General features: G+C 43.5%; 3 protein-coding genes across 4 annotated transcripts; 1 reads left to right on the top strand and 2 right to left on the bottom strand.

The window, feature by feature from the left end:
- The first annotated feature begins 678 nt into the window (after positions 1-678).
- On the top strand, positions 679-7,509 carry LOC101782911 (probable LRR receptor-like serine/threonine-protein kinase At1g67720). Its single transcript, XM_004978363.4, has 15 exons — positions 679-1,008; positions 1,227-1,764; positions 1,863-2,368; positions 2,491-2,623; positions 2,713-2,784; positions 2,859-2,927; positions 3,003-3,074; positions 3,321-3,389; positions 3,579-3,730; positions 3,806-4,047; positions 4,401-4,527; positions 6,226-6,291; positions 6,392-6,575; positions 6,677-6,812; positions 6,925-7,509. The coding sequence occupies exons 1-15, from the start codon at positions 927-929 to the stop codon at positions 7,258-7,260; spliced, it is 2,784 nt and encodes a 927-aa protein (XP_004978420.1). The 5' UTR covers positions 679-926; the 3' UTR covers positions 7,261-7,509.
- Positions 7,413-10,939, bottom strand: LOC101782499 (protein TONNEAU 1a). Its single transcript, XM_004978362.3, has 8 exons — positions 10,700-10,939; positions 9,941-10,073; positions 9,325-9,413; positions 9,115-9,237; positions 8,125-8,255; positions 8,003-8,028; positions 7,754-7,910; positions 7,413-7,645 (listed from the first exon to the last, which is right to left on the bottom strand). The coding sequence occupies exons 1-8, from the start codon at positions 10,784-10,786 to the stop codon at positions 7,621-7,623; spliced, it is 771 nt and encodes a 256-aa protein (XP_004978419.1). The 5' UTR covers positions 10,787-10,939; the 3' UTR covers positions 7,413-7,620.
- A 482-nt stretch (positions 10,940-11,421) lies between these two features.
- Positions 11,422-14,260, bottom strand: LOC101781841 (enoyl-[acyl-carrier-protein] reductase, mitochondrial). Of its 2 annotated transcripts, none has more exons than XR_002678949.1 (8): positions 13,783-14,260; positions 13,554-13,697; positions 13,340-13,442; positions 13,084-13,183; positions 12,610-12,686; positions 12,462-12,540; positions 12,022-12,169; positions 11,422-11,889 (listed from the first exon to the last, which is right to left on the bottom strand). XR_002678949.1 is itself a non-coding variant. In XM_004978360.4 (8 exons), exons 1-8 carry the CDS (start codon positions 14,165-14,167, stop codon positions 11,796-11,798), a joined length of 1,101 nt encoding a protein of 366 aa, XP_004978417.1. In that variant the 5' UTR covers positions 14,168-14,249; the 3' UTR covers positions 11,422-11,795. The 2 variants fall into 2 exon arrangements, 1 of the variants encoding a protein (XP_004978417.1); XM_004978360.4 differs by having other exon boundaries at positions 12,022-12,140; positions 13,783-14,249.
- Positions 14,261-14,357: the final 97 nt, after the last annotated feature.

Below are 14,357 nucleotides of genomic sequence, written 5' to 3'. Positions count from 1 at the left end.
GCGTCTGTCAGGCCATTTGGCCATTTGGGTTTTGGTGGGCAGCAAAGCATCTGGGTCCCATTCCATTGTTGCACTTTCATGGCTTGAAAATAGAGATTGAAGAATTTGTTTCAAACCAAATTAGGCCTGATTTGGTTACTCTTGCTTATTTTTAGCACCCGTCACATCGAATGGTTAGATACTAATTAGGAGTATTAAACGTAGACTATTTACAAAAATCATTATATAAATAGAGGCTAAACGGTGAGACGAATCTATTAAGCCTAATTAGTCCATGATTTGACAATGTGTTGCTATAGTAAACATTTGCTAATGATGGCTTAATTAGACTTAATAGATTTATCTCGCCGTTTAGCTTCCTTCTGTGTAATAGGTTTTGTAAATAGTCTACGTTTAATATTTCTAATTAGTATTTAAATATTCGATGTCACACGGTTAAAAATGGAAGGCCGGGCAGCTGTTGGTTGGCAACAAAAATTGATTAGATTCGACGATCTGATTTGCCATCAGGAGCTGCATTTCGCACGGAATCCCACCCGCCACCCCGTCCGGTCGTCGGCACATGGAGATGGCGATGGAATGGACATTCTCCTCTGGAACTCTGGATTTTTATTTATTTATTACAGCATGTCCTAATCGACCACTTTATTAGTTGTTAAAGACGAGCTTACTACTGTACAGTGGAGATGGAGCAGTAGAAAAGCTGGATTTCATCTCCTTCCTCCTGTTCGTCTTGTCCATTTCTTTTTCTGAGTACAAGTAGAGTGAGCAGGTGGAATCCAAGATGAGATACTGGTACTCCTCAGGCAGAGGCAGGCGATAGATCCTCTGGCCTCTGGCTCCGGGGAAGGGAAAGGGAAGAAGCGCTCGCTGCTTTGGGGCGGGGAAGGGAAAGGGGAAGGGGAGCCCCATCCCCGTGCGGCTGTATGGCTTCCGCCTTCACCGCCGCCGCTCTCCTCCTCTTCTTCCACTTCCAGCTCCTTGCGCCGCCATCCGCTGCGCAGCCTGGTGAGCGAGCCCATTCTCATCTCCAAAGATTCCGTTTTTGTTCACGGCCGCGCCGCCGCCGCCACCCTTTTCCTGCCCTTTGTTAGTCATGGATGAGGAGATTTGCGAAATTGCAGGAAGCGGCATGGCCACAGCCCACAGTGATTCCCTGCTCGATTTGCCCCGCAGCTTGCACTGATTATAAATCTAAGCTTGTCCATTTCCATCCTGCGCTGCAGGTTTCATTAGCTTGGACTGTGGGGGAGCTCGTGATCACACAGATGCCATCGGTATCCAGTGGACCTCCGATGCTTCCTTCGTCTCCGGTGGCCAGGCAGCACAATTGCTGGTCCAGAATGGCATGCAGAGCCAGCAGTTCACTACCGTGCGATATTTCCCTGCAGACAACAGGAAGTACTGCTACACCATGAACGTCAGGAACAGGACGCGCTACCTCGTCAGAGCCACTTTCCTCTATGGCAACTTCGACAATAGCAATGTCTACCCAAAGTTCGACATCTCCCTAGGAGCGTCTCCCTGGTCCACCATTGTCATCGATGATGCTACCACCCCCGTCGTTGAGGAAGCAATTATCCTGGCTGCTGCTCCCACGCTCAGCGTCTGCCTCTCCAATGCCAGTACAGGACAGCCCTTCATCTCCACTCTCGAGCTCCGCCAATTCAACGGTTCACTCTACTACACCACTGATGAGACACGCTTCTTTCTTGGACTGTCTGCAAGGATAAATTTTGGAGCCGAAAGCAATGATTCAGTCAGGTACTACAAACAACACCATGCTTATGCCTTTCACAAACAACTACATTTTGTTTCATTAAAACAGTTGACTGAAGAGCGCTCTTTTTCTTCTTCCACAGATACCCTGATGACCCGTTTGATAGAATCTGGGAATCTGATTCTGTGAGGAGAGCAAATTACCTTGTTGATGTTGCTCCGGGGACTGAAAGAATATCAACTACAAAGCCCATATTTGTCAGTACCAATGAAGAACCACCTGAAAAGGTCATGCAAACAGCAGTAGTTGGCCAAGATGGGTCCTTGAACTACCGCCTTGATTTGGAAGGTTTCCCAGCAAATGCATGGGGAGTATCATATTTTGCAGAAATTGAAGATTTGGCACCAAATGAAACGAGAAAATTTAAGTTAGATGTCCCTGGCATGCCAGCACTCAGTAAACCAACTGTTGACGTGGAGGAGAATGCTCAGGGCAAATACCGTTTGTATGAACCAGGCTACACGAATTTGTCACTTCCGTTTGTTTTCTCCTTCGGGTTCAAGAAGACGGATGATTCTTCAAAGGGGCCTATTTTGAATGCCTTGGAGATATACAAATATGTCCAAATTACTATGGGATCTCAAGATGGTAAGCAATTGTCCGTGTTTCAGCTACCTTTTCTTTTTCCCTAGCTACAACAATCCCTTGTGTTTCACCATTGTACAATAAAATCCAGTGTTTGATTAAATTGGTGCATGTATCATTGACAGCAAATATCATGGCCAGCATGGTATCACGGTATTCACAAGCAGGTTGGGCACAAGAGGGTGGCGATCCATGCTTACCAGCATCATGGTCCTGGGTGCAATGCAGTTCAGAAGATGCTCCAAGGGTATTCTCAATGTATGATAACTGGCATGTCATTCCGTCTTCAATATTTGTCTACCTCAATGAAATAGTATGTGACACCTGAGAATTTTTTTTCCTTGCAGCACATTGTCTGGGAAGAACATTACAGGAAGTATCCCAGTGGAACTGACAAAGCTTTCAGGGCTGGTTGAGCTGTAAGGACTGAATACTTTACCTTGTCCAAGTATTTGGCATCTATTGTCTGATCTACTTATTTCTGTTAATGCAGAAGGCTTGATGGAAATTCATTTTCTGGCCAAATTCCTGATTTCAGCGAATGCCATAATTTGCAGTATATGTGAGTTTCCAGTTATTTTAATAACATGTTATTCCGAAATGATCTACTAATATATGGCACTTTTCTTCATTCCAGTCACCTTGAGAACAATCAGTTGACTGGTGAATTGCCACCTTCTTTGGGAGACCTACCTAATTTGAAAGAGCTGTAAGTTAAATTCTTTTGTCCACCTTGTCTTAATATGTTCTATACTTTGAAGATCATAATACAGTATTTCTTCAATTTCATTTCCTTTCTATTTTACCTTTATTTATGTTCATTTCTGACTTTTTTCCCTGCTCAAGAAACTCGAACAACTGTTGATGATAGTGATTTTGTTGTTTTTCATACAACTACATTTGTTCAAGGGTCTTTATGGAAAAGGACCCCTCTTATGAACTAAATCTTTTGCAGGTATATCCAAAACAACAAGCTGTCTGGACAGGTTCCAAAATCACTTTTCAAGAGAAGCATTATTTTGAAGTTAGTATCACTTTCTTTTAAGCAGATTATTTATTTCAGATCATGCTTTTAAGCACTATTGTGGTTGTGGCTTGAGAACCTTCACTCTTCAGTGGCACCAAAATGCTTACATATGTAGATCAAATAGCTATGTCGTTCTTTGGATGGTCGCATGACTCCCATCTGTTCTAATTTACTATATGCCTGCAGCTTTTCAGGCAACAGTGGCCTTCACATCGTAAACAGTGGTATTAGCCACACCATAATTATTATATGCGTGGTGATTGGGGCCATTGTGTTACTGGGTGCTGCTATTGGATGTTATTTCTTTACAAGTAGGAGAAAGAAGAAACATCATGAAGGTACACTCTTCAGCTCAGTTGACACATCTAATATTATGCTAGGGCTCAATTGACACACTCTTTTGCCATCTCCAGACACAGTTGTTATTGCAGCACCAGCAAAAAAACTTGGCTCATATTTTAGTGAAGTAGCTACAGAATCAGCACACAGATTTTCTTTATCTGAAATTGAAGATGCTACTGACAAGTTTGAGAGAAGAATTGGCTCTGGAGGGTTTGGCATAGTATACTATGGAAAGTTGGCTGATGGGAGAGAAATTGCAGTCAAACTTCTCACAAATGACTCTTATCAAGGCATCCGAGAATTCTTGAATGAGGTCTGTTCCCATACTAGCCTTATTTGGTGTCTTCTACAGGTGCTTGGGAAAACGAATCCTGAGATGCTAGAGGCAGTTGCATAACTTATAACCTCACTCTGTTCTAAAATTAATCAGAGATAACACTTGTATATATTTTTATGCAACTTGCAATTACTGGCAGCCTGAAATATGGAATTTGAAGTGCTCTTGCATATATATTTGTCTGCATCCCTTTCATTTTCCTGTGTCTGTCAACTGAATAGTTGCATAATGACAGGATTGCATGCACCATTTTTTTTTCATACTTGATTTTTCTTCTGCATGGTTGCTGTGATGAATTGATTAGTTATCTGGCTAACATCTCATTTCAGGTCACATTGCTTTCTAGAATACATCATAGACACCTGGTTACATTCCTTGGTTACAGTCAGCAAGATGGCAAGAACATACTAGTGTACGAGTTCATGCATAATGGGACACTGAAAGAGCACCTTCGTGGTAAGTCCACTTCCACCTGCTGGTAAATCTACATTGTAGGATCAATGGTAAACTATCAGTAGTTGGATAGTTATTCTTTTGCAAGGTAAATGTTTCTATCATAATTTAATCAAAGGAATGTTCCTTGTGTCGGTGTTTTATACCCGGCAACCTACCGAGGAGTATCCCGAGGTAGTAGATTGGTTGGTGGGGATCGTTGGATCTGTAACTTGAAGGTAAAAACGAGGACACAAGATACAGATTTATACAGGTTCGAGCCGTTAGAGTAGCGTAATACCGTACATCCTGTTTTGGGGTGTTGTATATTGCGCCCAGCGCTTGGGTGTTGTTTGGTGTTGAGAATTTGGTCCTCTGTTGTGGTTCTGCCGATCTAGGAACCCTTGCCCTCCTTTATATACTCCAGGGGATGGGATTACTAGTAGGTTACAAGGTAGGAGTCCTAGTAGGATTACATGGTATGAGTCCTAGTAGGATTACAGAGGAATCTTAGTAGGAGTCCGTCTTCTTCCTTCCTTGCGGGTACTGGGGATTTATCCCCGACAAGCCCCCGAGCGCTTCGTAGTCGAGTGTAGCAATCCTTGAGTATTTTTCAGATCCTCGCCGAGTAGTTCTAGTGCTCTTCGAGTACTTTGTCTGACTGAATCTTCAAAGTGTTTCAAGGATGCCACAAGGCTATGATGTGGTCAAGCGTTTGATCGTCTTGATTTTTTAATCTTCATCTTTGCTGATATGGAGGGCAGCGAAAGTCGCACTCCATATGGAGTAGCCCCCGAGCCTTATGTTGAATCGAAGAATCAGACTGAGAGTCATAAAATCTTGAATCTTCTTCTTCTATCTTGAAAAAAAATAACTGTTGGGTGTAGCTAATCAGCCCCCTAGCCTTGGAATGATTAATTAATCAATCCGAGGGTCTTTAGTCTTCACACAAGTCATCATCCAAGTAGTTTTGCAGCGTCCAGCTCCCGAGCTTATGAGCTAGGTGAGCCATAGGCGTCATGTCGAGTAGTTATTTGGTGCTTAGCCCCCCAGCTTGGAAGCTAGATAAGCCATTGGAGATATTCCGAATAGTAATTGGCACTTAGCCCCCCGAGCCTGGGAGCTAGCGGAACCATTGAAGGTACGCTGAGCGTCCTGATGAGTCGTCGTCGAAGCTTGACCTGCAAAAAGATATGCATACATTATGTAGCATATTTGTAGAATTTTGAAGATACTACCGAAATTTATTCAGTGATGAATGTAAATGTTTTGTGTCATGCTCTTGTTTCAGCCATATTTCTCCCCGAGTAGTTAGCCTATTATGTTTAGACTCTCAGTCTCTGTTTAGCCATTGCTACTGCGTGTGAGATCTTTGTCTCATATATGTGTACTGGCACTGCTGCTACGAAGATCTTTGTCTCGCGTCCTAACATTTAGGCATGACAGAAGATTGGTTGGTGTTTTATACCTGTCTCGCGTCCTTGTGCTGCTGATTTTACATGTTTAGGAAATTGCTTAATTAACTGAGCTCAAACATGTAGTTAGATCAGGTTCTCCTTAATGAATGACATGGTTTTGTTGTATGTCAGATATCTCTAGTTTTGCTCTCAATTGCGATTATTATTCAGTGAACAACCTCTGCAGCAACATGGAGTGTTAGATGGCTGTACCCATAGTGAAAAGATATACAGATGAGTGTAATATTTTGGTGGTGTTCCTCAGGTGCTGCTGATGAAAAAATAACTAGCTGGCTGAAGCGTCTTGAGATTGCAGAAGATGCTGCAAAAGGTCTGTGCTCTGCTATGTCTTGCAATTCCCTCTTGTACGTTGAATATGAACAATTGGCCGCCATGTTTTCTGAATGTGAAATGGCGAAAAAAAAAATCAGGTATAGAGTATCTTCACACAGGATGCTCCCCAACAATTATCCATAGAGACCTCAAGAGCAGCAACATTCTCCTTGACAAGAACATGAGAGCAAAAGTTGCGGACTTTGGGCTATCAAAACCTGCAGTGGATGGGTCTCATGTGTCGAGCATAGTTCGAGGAACAGTGGGATACCTGGATCCAGAGTAAGGCCAAGCTTTCTGACTGAGAAGAACAGAACCTCCATTCTGTATGGTTCTCTAGCATTGTGTCTGAAAACCTTTTATTTATGTTGTGTTTCGGATAGGTACTATATCTCGCAGCAGCTGACAGAGAAGAGCGACATCTACAGCTTTGGCGTGATTTTGCTGGAGCTCATCTCAGGCCACGAGCCAATCTCAAATGACAACTTTGGGCTCAACTGCCGTAACATTGTTGCGTGGGTAAGAAGAGAACAGTAACTTTAGGTTTCGTGCATTAACATGTTTCCTGTTCCGCTAGTGAATTGCTGTTGATCGACAAATGAACCAAAATGAAAATGAATGAACTTGGCAGGCTCGATCGCACATCGAGAGCGGCAACATCCATGCCATCATCGATCAATCTATGGATAGAGGCTATGACCTGCAGTCGGTGTGGAAGATCGCGGAGGTGGCAATAATGTGTGTGAAGCCCAAGGGTGCACAGAGGCCACCCATCTCAGAGGTGCTCAAGGAGATCCAGGACGCCATTGCCATCGAGCGGGGACCCCAGCACTCTATCCAAATCCAACAGCAGCTGCTCCTGTCCAACAGCAACAGGTCCATGTCCATGGCTGATTCCTCGTCCGTCAACAACAACCTGGACGCTGCATCCTTGGACGAGTTGCTCATGCGCCCAGGTCTCAGATGAAATGACCAGAAACCACACTCCCTGTTTATGTAATGTATGGACCTGGAGAGTCCCTCTGCGGCTGTGTAAATTTTGCAGCCAGGAGCACTAATATCTATCTAGTAGAGATGGCGATGCAAGGTGAGCTACAGCCAGGCGCAGGTAGGCATCAATGAATAGTAATAATCTAATCAACCCTTAGTTAAGCAGCAACATTTGTTTTGTTTGTTACAAGAGAACCATAACCAGTCAAGCATCATCTCTTTAATAGTAGCGATCTCACTCACACTCCAAGCACCGTAGCACTGCAAATGAATGGTACAAATTACACGATCGATACAGGGTCAACCAACCAACCGACTCCAAAGCCTTCATTGTTTGTTACTCAGCACCATCCCCCGAATGCCTGCAAAAGCACATAACACAATATCATCGCATGGCATTCTCCACCAAAAGTAATTGCATTGGACATACATTATAACTGAGGAGCAATCAATCAATCCATCCCACCAACCTCCAAGATGTCGGCAGATTCCTAGATTTCCGGTCTAACTGAATGTTTTCTAGAGCAGTCGATGTCCGCAGCACCTCTTCAGATATATCATCTGGGTCATATCTCCAATTATACTCATCTTTTCTCGTGTTCGAAGCTGAAGAACCCCCTCTGCGGTCTGAACATAGGTACAGAGGGCACCCATTTCAGAATGCACAACAATACAACTACATATGAAAAATTTAACGAATTACATATCAGGTCACAAACCTGATGTCTGCGATGATGAGACTGGCCTGGCAAATTCAAAGTAAAATGTTACCCTCACATCTGATGCCAAAACAAATAACTGACGCATAAGTACAGTGGCAACAGTATGGCATCATGCTTACCTCCCCATAGGAGGCAGGCTCCCAACTGATGATGATGGTGGCCTCCTCGAGTTCCGATGTTCAGCATTTAGTGAAAGTTCAGACTCTGAACTCATCATCCTCCTACCACCCATCCTTGTTTGAGATAAATTCTGACAGATAGAACATATTTAGACAACCAAAGCATGCCTTGGAAAAACATAAATTTTAAGCTAAACTTTGACTATATTTGGAGGTCAATTGCAAAGACCTTATTGCTACAACAGTGAAAGTATGCAAAACAGCTTTAATTGCTCAAGGACAGTGAAAACCTAAGCTGATTTTTTAAATCAAAATCGTATACATAATGAACTGGAGTTCATAGATCAACAGATATATGCTGAAATCAACAAATCACAGGTAAACAGATCTCAGTACGATGGTAATGATAATTCATTGTAAATATAATGAATGGCATGCATTGTAACATAACTGACTGAACTCAAAAAGAATAGATCAATTTCCACCCATTCTGATTATGCTAAGAATCATTGTCTACAGGGGCAGACCCAGGTATTGGCTAGGAGGGGGGCTGATCCAAGCTTAATACAAGATCAAGTGTTTTGCACCTCTATTATGTGTATAATTTTTCTATAATCTCCATTGTTTTTCTAGCCTTGGACCCGCCACTGATTGTCTACATTCTCCGAATGCTTCACCTTTCTAGCAAACTTAAATAGTGAAGATTGTGCTTGATCTTGATTATGCGTATCAACATAAGTTGAGAATCCAGACTTACAACACCTATTTTCTGTTTAAGGCAACACTTTGATGGGTATCATAAATGTCACAACCTTCCTTGATACCGAACATAATGCATAGGAGGATGCATAAAGAACCATATGGTTTTCTAAGAAGAAATCCTGAGTACATTACTCAAAGTTTTTTCCTTTTTTTTCTATACTGGGAAACTTAAGGATATAAAATGATTCTAGATTCCACTATATGTTAATGATCAAGTGAGAGATAAACCTCGTATTTCAGATAACCTTCGAGAACATCTAAAAGCATTGGACCGCTTTCAGCACTCCTGCTCCCTTCAGCTCCACTTTTGTTAGAGAAGTCCTTCAGTTCATTCTTCCAGAAGTCCTTGGGCTGATTAACAAATGAAACAGGAAACATTAGTGGATGTTGATTTCCGAAATGCACAAACAAAATATGACAAGAATGGTCACTACTTACCAGGTTACATTCTGGCAAGTAAACTTTCATTGTGTGACTTAGTTGCGCCCACTCCAAGTATTCGCATACAAGTGCTGTTAATAACCTACCTGCAAGCAAAAGAAATTCTAGAAGGTAAAACCATTCCATATTACGGGCAGCTTGCAAAACACAAGGCTAAACTTTATCCATTAAGTACTTAATATCATCTTAGGCTAGCATGACAACTTTAAACATTTGAGATATCTGTGATGAGACTAAAAACAACATAAACTAGTCATGGGCATGCTTCTTTGAACTAACACCGATACAGAAGCATTCAAAACCAAAGACCCACACTAGCCATCAATCAAGAGAAACAAAATATGCATCTTTCAGGTATAGTCTTAAATTGCTAGCTAAAATTACGATATTTCAAAAAATGTCAGAATTTCCAGCAGGGAATGGATTATCATGCTGCAGAATATCAACCTTTATCCTTGTGGAATGTTTGAGAACAGTAGTACAAGTTTCTAGAGGTCTGTATATGATAGAAAATAAAGTTGCATAAGTGTAGCAGCATCGGAGATAAGCTGTGGCTTCTGAGTAACAGACAAATTTGAAACAACTGATTAACCAGCACATGTGAAGTGCAAACCTGAAGGTGAAGCATGCAGTTGCTTAGCCCGGTCATTGCAGCTACCAAGCAGAGCAGAATTCCCACCATCTTCATTCTCTATCACCCGATCCTCCTCTTCTATGGCCTCAAACACACTTGCTCTCAGCTCAGCCTAGTCACGCAGCAAGGAATACCATGAGGAAACTAGTGAAAAATATGTGGATTTGATTGAGCATAATGTGCTTCAACACATAACAACTTTTTTCATCAGTAATCATATTTCTCTATGCATGACATATATTTAATAACTGAATAACCACCAAATAATTTGAGGTTTTCATGAGAGAATTGAACAAGTTTGTTCTTTCCAAACTTCTAGAGAAACTGTCATTGCCTACAGCTGGAAACCAAGATTTGCTGACATCACACCATTAGAATCAAACCCACCACCATGGAGTAATGTGGGCGCAGTCGTCACAACAGAGGAGCCAGAAAAAAGAAGTTTCCTAGTAACATGACACATTTCCTCCTAACTGGGTTTGCCAACTAGACCAACAGAATCTTAAGAGATGAAATTTTTCTTCAGCAATGTGCGAGCATTCCCAACCAGCAGCGTCAAGGCGCTCAAAATGTGCACACTAGAATTTGGAAAATAAGAAGAAGAAAAAGGTGTGCGGATTTTGGGAATGAAATCGCGGAAGCGGAGGCGTAGATCCCCAAAGCGGAGGGGGAGGGCAAGCTAGATCCGTGGCAGCGGATCAAGGAAGGGACGGGGGAAATGGGGAAGGACGAACGAACCCTAATCTTGGCGAGGACGCCCTTCTTCTCGAGGGTGCGGGTGACGAGCGTCTTGAGCTCCATCATCTCCCGCGCGTAGTCGTCCATCCCTGCCTGCCGGGTGTGGTTGGAGGGGGTGGCGGTGTCGGTGGCGGAGCTCGAGCACGAGCAGGCAGCCTCTCGTCTCCTCTTCTTTCCTCTCTTGCTCCCAGACCAGAGGGAGGGGAGACGGAGAATGGAGATCGCAGCAGCAGCAGCACCAGACCAGAAGGTTGGGGGGATACACGCCAAAAGGATGACAGGTGGGCCCAAAACGTTCGGCTGAGTTTATAAATCGGTTGAAAAGTTGAAACGGCTTGTTATGATAAAAAAATAATGTTCAGTGGCTGATAAGCTGAAGCGAACACGCGTGGTAGCCGGCTGAAAAAAAAACTATTAGATTGGGTAGCCGGAATTATTTTTTTCATACGATCAGTCATTAAATGGACGGCCTTTTCTTCTTTAATATTAAATATAGATTATTTATTTATATTCTTTGTATTGTAATACTATATAATATTGCTTCTTTGTATTGTAATAGTATATAATATTGCTCAATGGTGTCGTTATAGATGATCGGCTACAAATTGTACGTTTAGTTTTTTTTTCTAAAGCATGCGATGCACCACGTAGATGTTGATATACATGCACACAGGTGTACAACAGCTAGCTCTCCTAACCATACATACAACGCTTCGTTCTCATATGTCTAGCTAATTATGGTATATGTAGTGATAATGATAAATAAACTTGTTTCACAAAAAGAAAAACAAAATAAACTCACCCGGTTGGATTGTGATATCAACACGGGTAGCCACTCAACTCAAGAACTGCCACATCCTACCGGTTGGATTAGGATCTCAACGCGACCTCACCACTCTGCTCACCACGATGGCATCCACCAACATCCACACTCATAATTCGTCGAAACCTTCAGGCGTGGCCCGATCGTCGCGGTTGTGTACAACTGCTATTTCATTACAAGATGAACTCGATCGCAGATAAATCTAGCTAAGCTGCTGTGTCCAGAGTACAACTCCAAGTCGCTCTGCCTAACACTTGACACCCATCTTTCATCTCAGAACCTCACAACTTGCTTTGGCTGGCTTCCATGTTTGCCCAGGGCCTTCTCCAGAGCCAAGCTGAATTCACTGAATGGAATCGACTCCATCCTGCACGCAAATTAATGTTCCAGAATATCAATCATTTCTATCTTTATGCCTCCTACAGAAATGCCCTCCAGATGAGAGAGCATGTAAAAAAGATCAACTGCAATCCAATAAGAGTAGAAAGGCATCACATACTCGTATTTGAGTTTGCCTTCGTGCACTAGGCCCAAGAGGTAGTCTATCATTGTTCTGCAATCCTCTGCCTTATCTGAGTTCATCCACTTCTGTAGCCAGAACCCTCGCATGGAAATATCCTTTCAAAGCATTGTGTCGCGTTAAGTATCTGAGACTCGTAAGGGGCAGTATACCATATAAAAAATCGGAAATCAATACAACCATCCTGGAAGAAATCATCTATCAAATAGTTTCATTGTCTTAACATGCTCACAATTCTTTTCATTCTCATCTACTGAGAGATAGTGCCGTTATCCAGGTGTGACAATTTTGATGCAGAGACATTCTCACATAAACTAGGGACTTTACTATTGCACTAAAGAATTTAAAATGGCCTAATGGTATTATGTAGTGCAAAACTGGGAAGCACAAGATTCACAAGCCGGGTTTGATGTACAGACCTTAAAAATGAAATATGAAGTAGGAACAGTGACAGGTCGCTTGGACATTCCGCCATATGTCACCATGGTGCCTCCTTGCCTAAAGAACAAGGGATTATGGCTATTGCATGAAATAAAAATTCTAACTTTGTCAAATTCAACACGTTACCTCAAAAACTTGAGTACCAGAGAAGCAGCATTTCCTCCGACACAGTTAAATCCTAATGCAGGTTCTGGAAAAGCACCCTAACATCACACAAAACAAAACATTTAAATAGATAAGGGCTTGGTTCAAACTCTAAGCAAACCTAATTCTTATAGAGGAATGAACTGGAAGCCGTATGCCAGTATCAGGCAGTAATAGCACAAGCAGCCAAAAAAAAGGGAACTCATGTTTGTCACTGCATTTGAGCTTGGGCTTGCATAAATTAATCCAAACTGCATTTGTCAACCTCAGATCCTAACCTTCCTAAGTTTGGCAAATAGTCTGTTTTCACTTTTTCAGTTGTCTAAAGCAAATAATTTCAATTTTTACCAGGCCGCGCACAGATTTTTGTGAAGAATAGGCAAGTAAAAAAAATACTAGTAGTTGTCAAGGTCAAGGATGATGAGTGATTTGAAAAGGCAAGTAGTGAAGCAGTACCAGCAGGCTCTTGAGATTCTTCATGTCTAGCTGAGATTCCGTGAACACCTCATCTGCGCCAAGTTGTTTGAGTTTACCTTTTGCTTCCTCTGAGCCAGGCCTGCATCAATTCAGATACAGATTACTTAATAAAGTAAGAAAGTGAACACCTCAAGAGGGAAGCATATATATAAGAAAATTGCCACAATCATGTAGAAAGCCAAGACAGCAACATAATCCTTGATCCCAATTATTTTGGGGAAGAAAGGAGAGTAACCTGTCCCTTATAATGTTGATGGTGTGAATTCCATGTACCTTGGCGAGCTGAATCACGCACTGGCCGACAATGCTGGTAGCGCCATTCTGGACAATGGCATCACCTGCCAGTGGAAATTGAAGGCCATGAGCCCATGAGTATTGTGGGGGAGTGGTGTGCCAACTGGCAAGGGAAGGAAGTACTAGCAAGTAGCAAAAGTTGGCGAAGCGAGCACCAGGATTGAGTTGCACAAAGTCTCGGAGCATCCTGAGCGCGGTCAAGGGGTTGACGGTGACGGTGGCGGCGTATTCCATGGGCACGTCGCTGCGGACCTTGTGCCACACGCTCTCGTTCTTGACGATGTACGTCTGCCATGTCCCTGCCAAATTCAGTTGATCATCAAGACATAAGAAGGTTCCCGAAGCGAGACGAGACAGGGAGAAGAAGGAAGAGGGGTGGGTTACCGAATGAGGACGGGGATGGAATGACCCAATCGCCTGGGGAGAGCGGGGCGGTGACGGCGGGGCCGAGGGCGTGGACCTGCCCCACCCCCTCGCAACCCCCGACGGCGCCTGGGAGCGGCGGCCTGATGGGGTAGACGCCCTCGATGCGGTTGATGTCGGAGGGGTTGATGGGGGCGGCCAGCATCCGGACACAGACGTCGCGGTCGCCGAGGTGGACGGGCGGCACATCCGCCACCCGGAGCACCTGGTCGGGGGCGCCGTGCTCGTCGTAGAGCACAGCCTTGGACGGCGGGGAGACAAGGGAGGAGGCGGTGGAGAAGCGGGAGGCGCAGCGGCGGCGGAGAATCTGCAAGGTCGCCGGAAGCAACCGGGACGGCGGCGCCATGTCGTCGGTTCGGTTCCCTTGGCTTGGCTTGGCTTCTCTACTCTATTCTACTTCTCTTCTTCCTTCCTTCCTCTTCTTCCTTCTAAAGCCCAGCCCAATCCAGCATTCCAGCCCAAGATAATACATTTAACAAGTTAAATCTAAAATACATTTGACTATGTTTCCTCTTGGTCGTATGGTACTCCCTCCG

The sequence above is a fragment of the Setaria italica genome, chromosome VIII (genome assembly GCF_000263155.2).
Source record: "Setaria italica strain Yugu1 chromosome VIII, Setaria_italica_v2.0, whole genome shotgun sequence".
Classification (NCBI taxonomy): Eukaryota; Viridiplantae; Streptophyta; class Magnoliopsida; order Poales; family Poaceae; genus Setaria; species Setaria italica.
The sequence above is the reverse complement of the archived record's forward strand: the minus strand, read 5'-3'. Positions and strand labels throughout refer to the sequence as shown.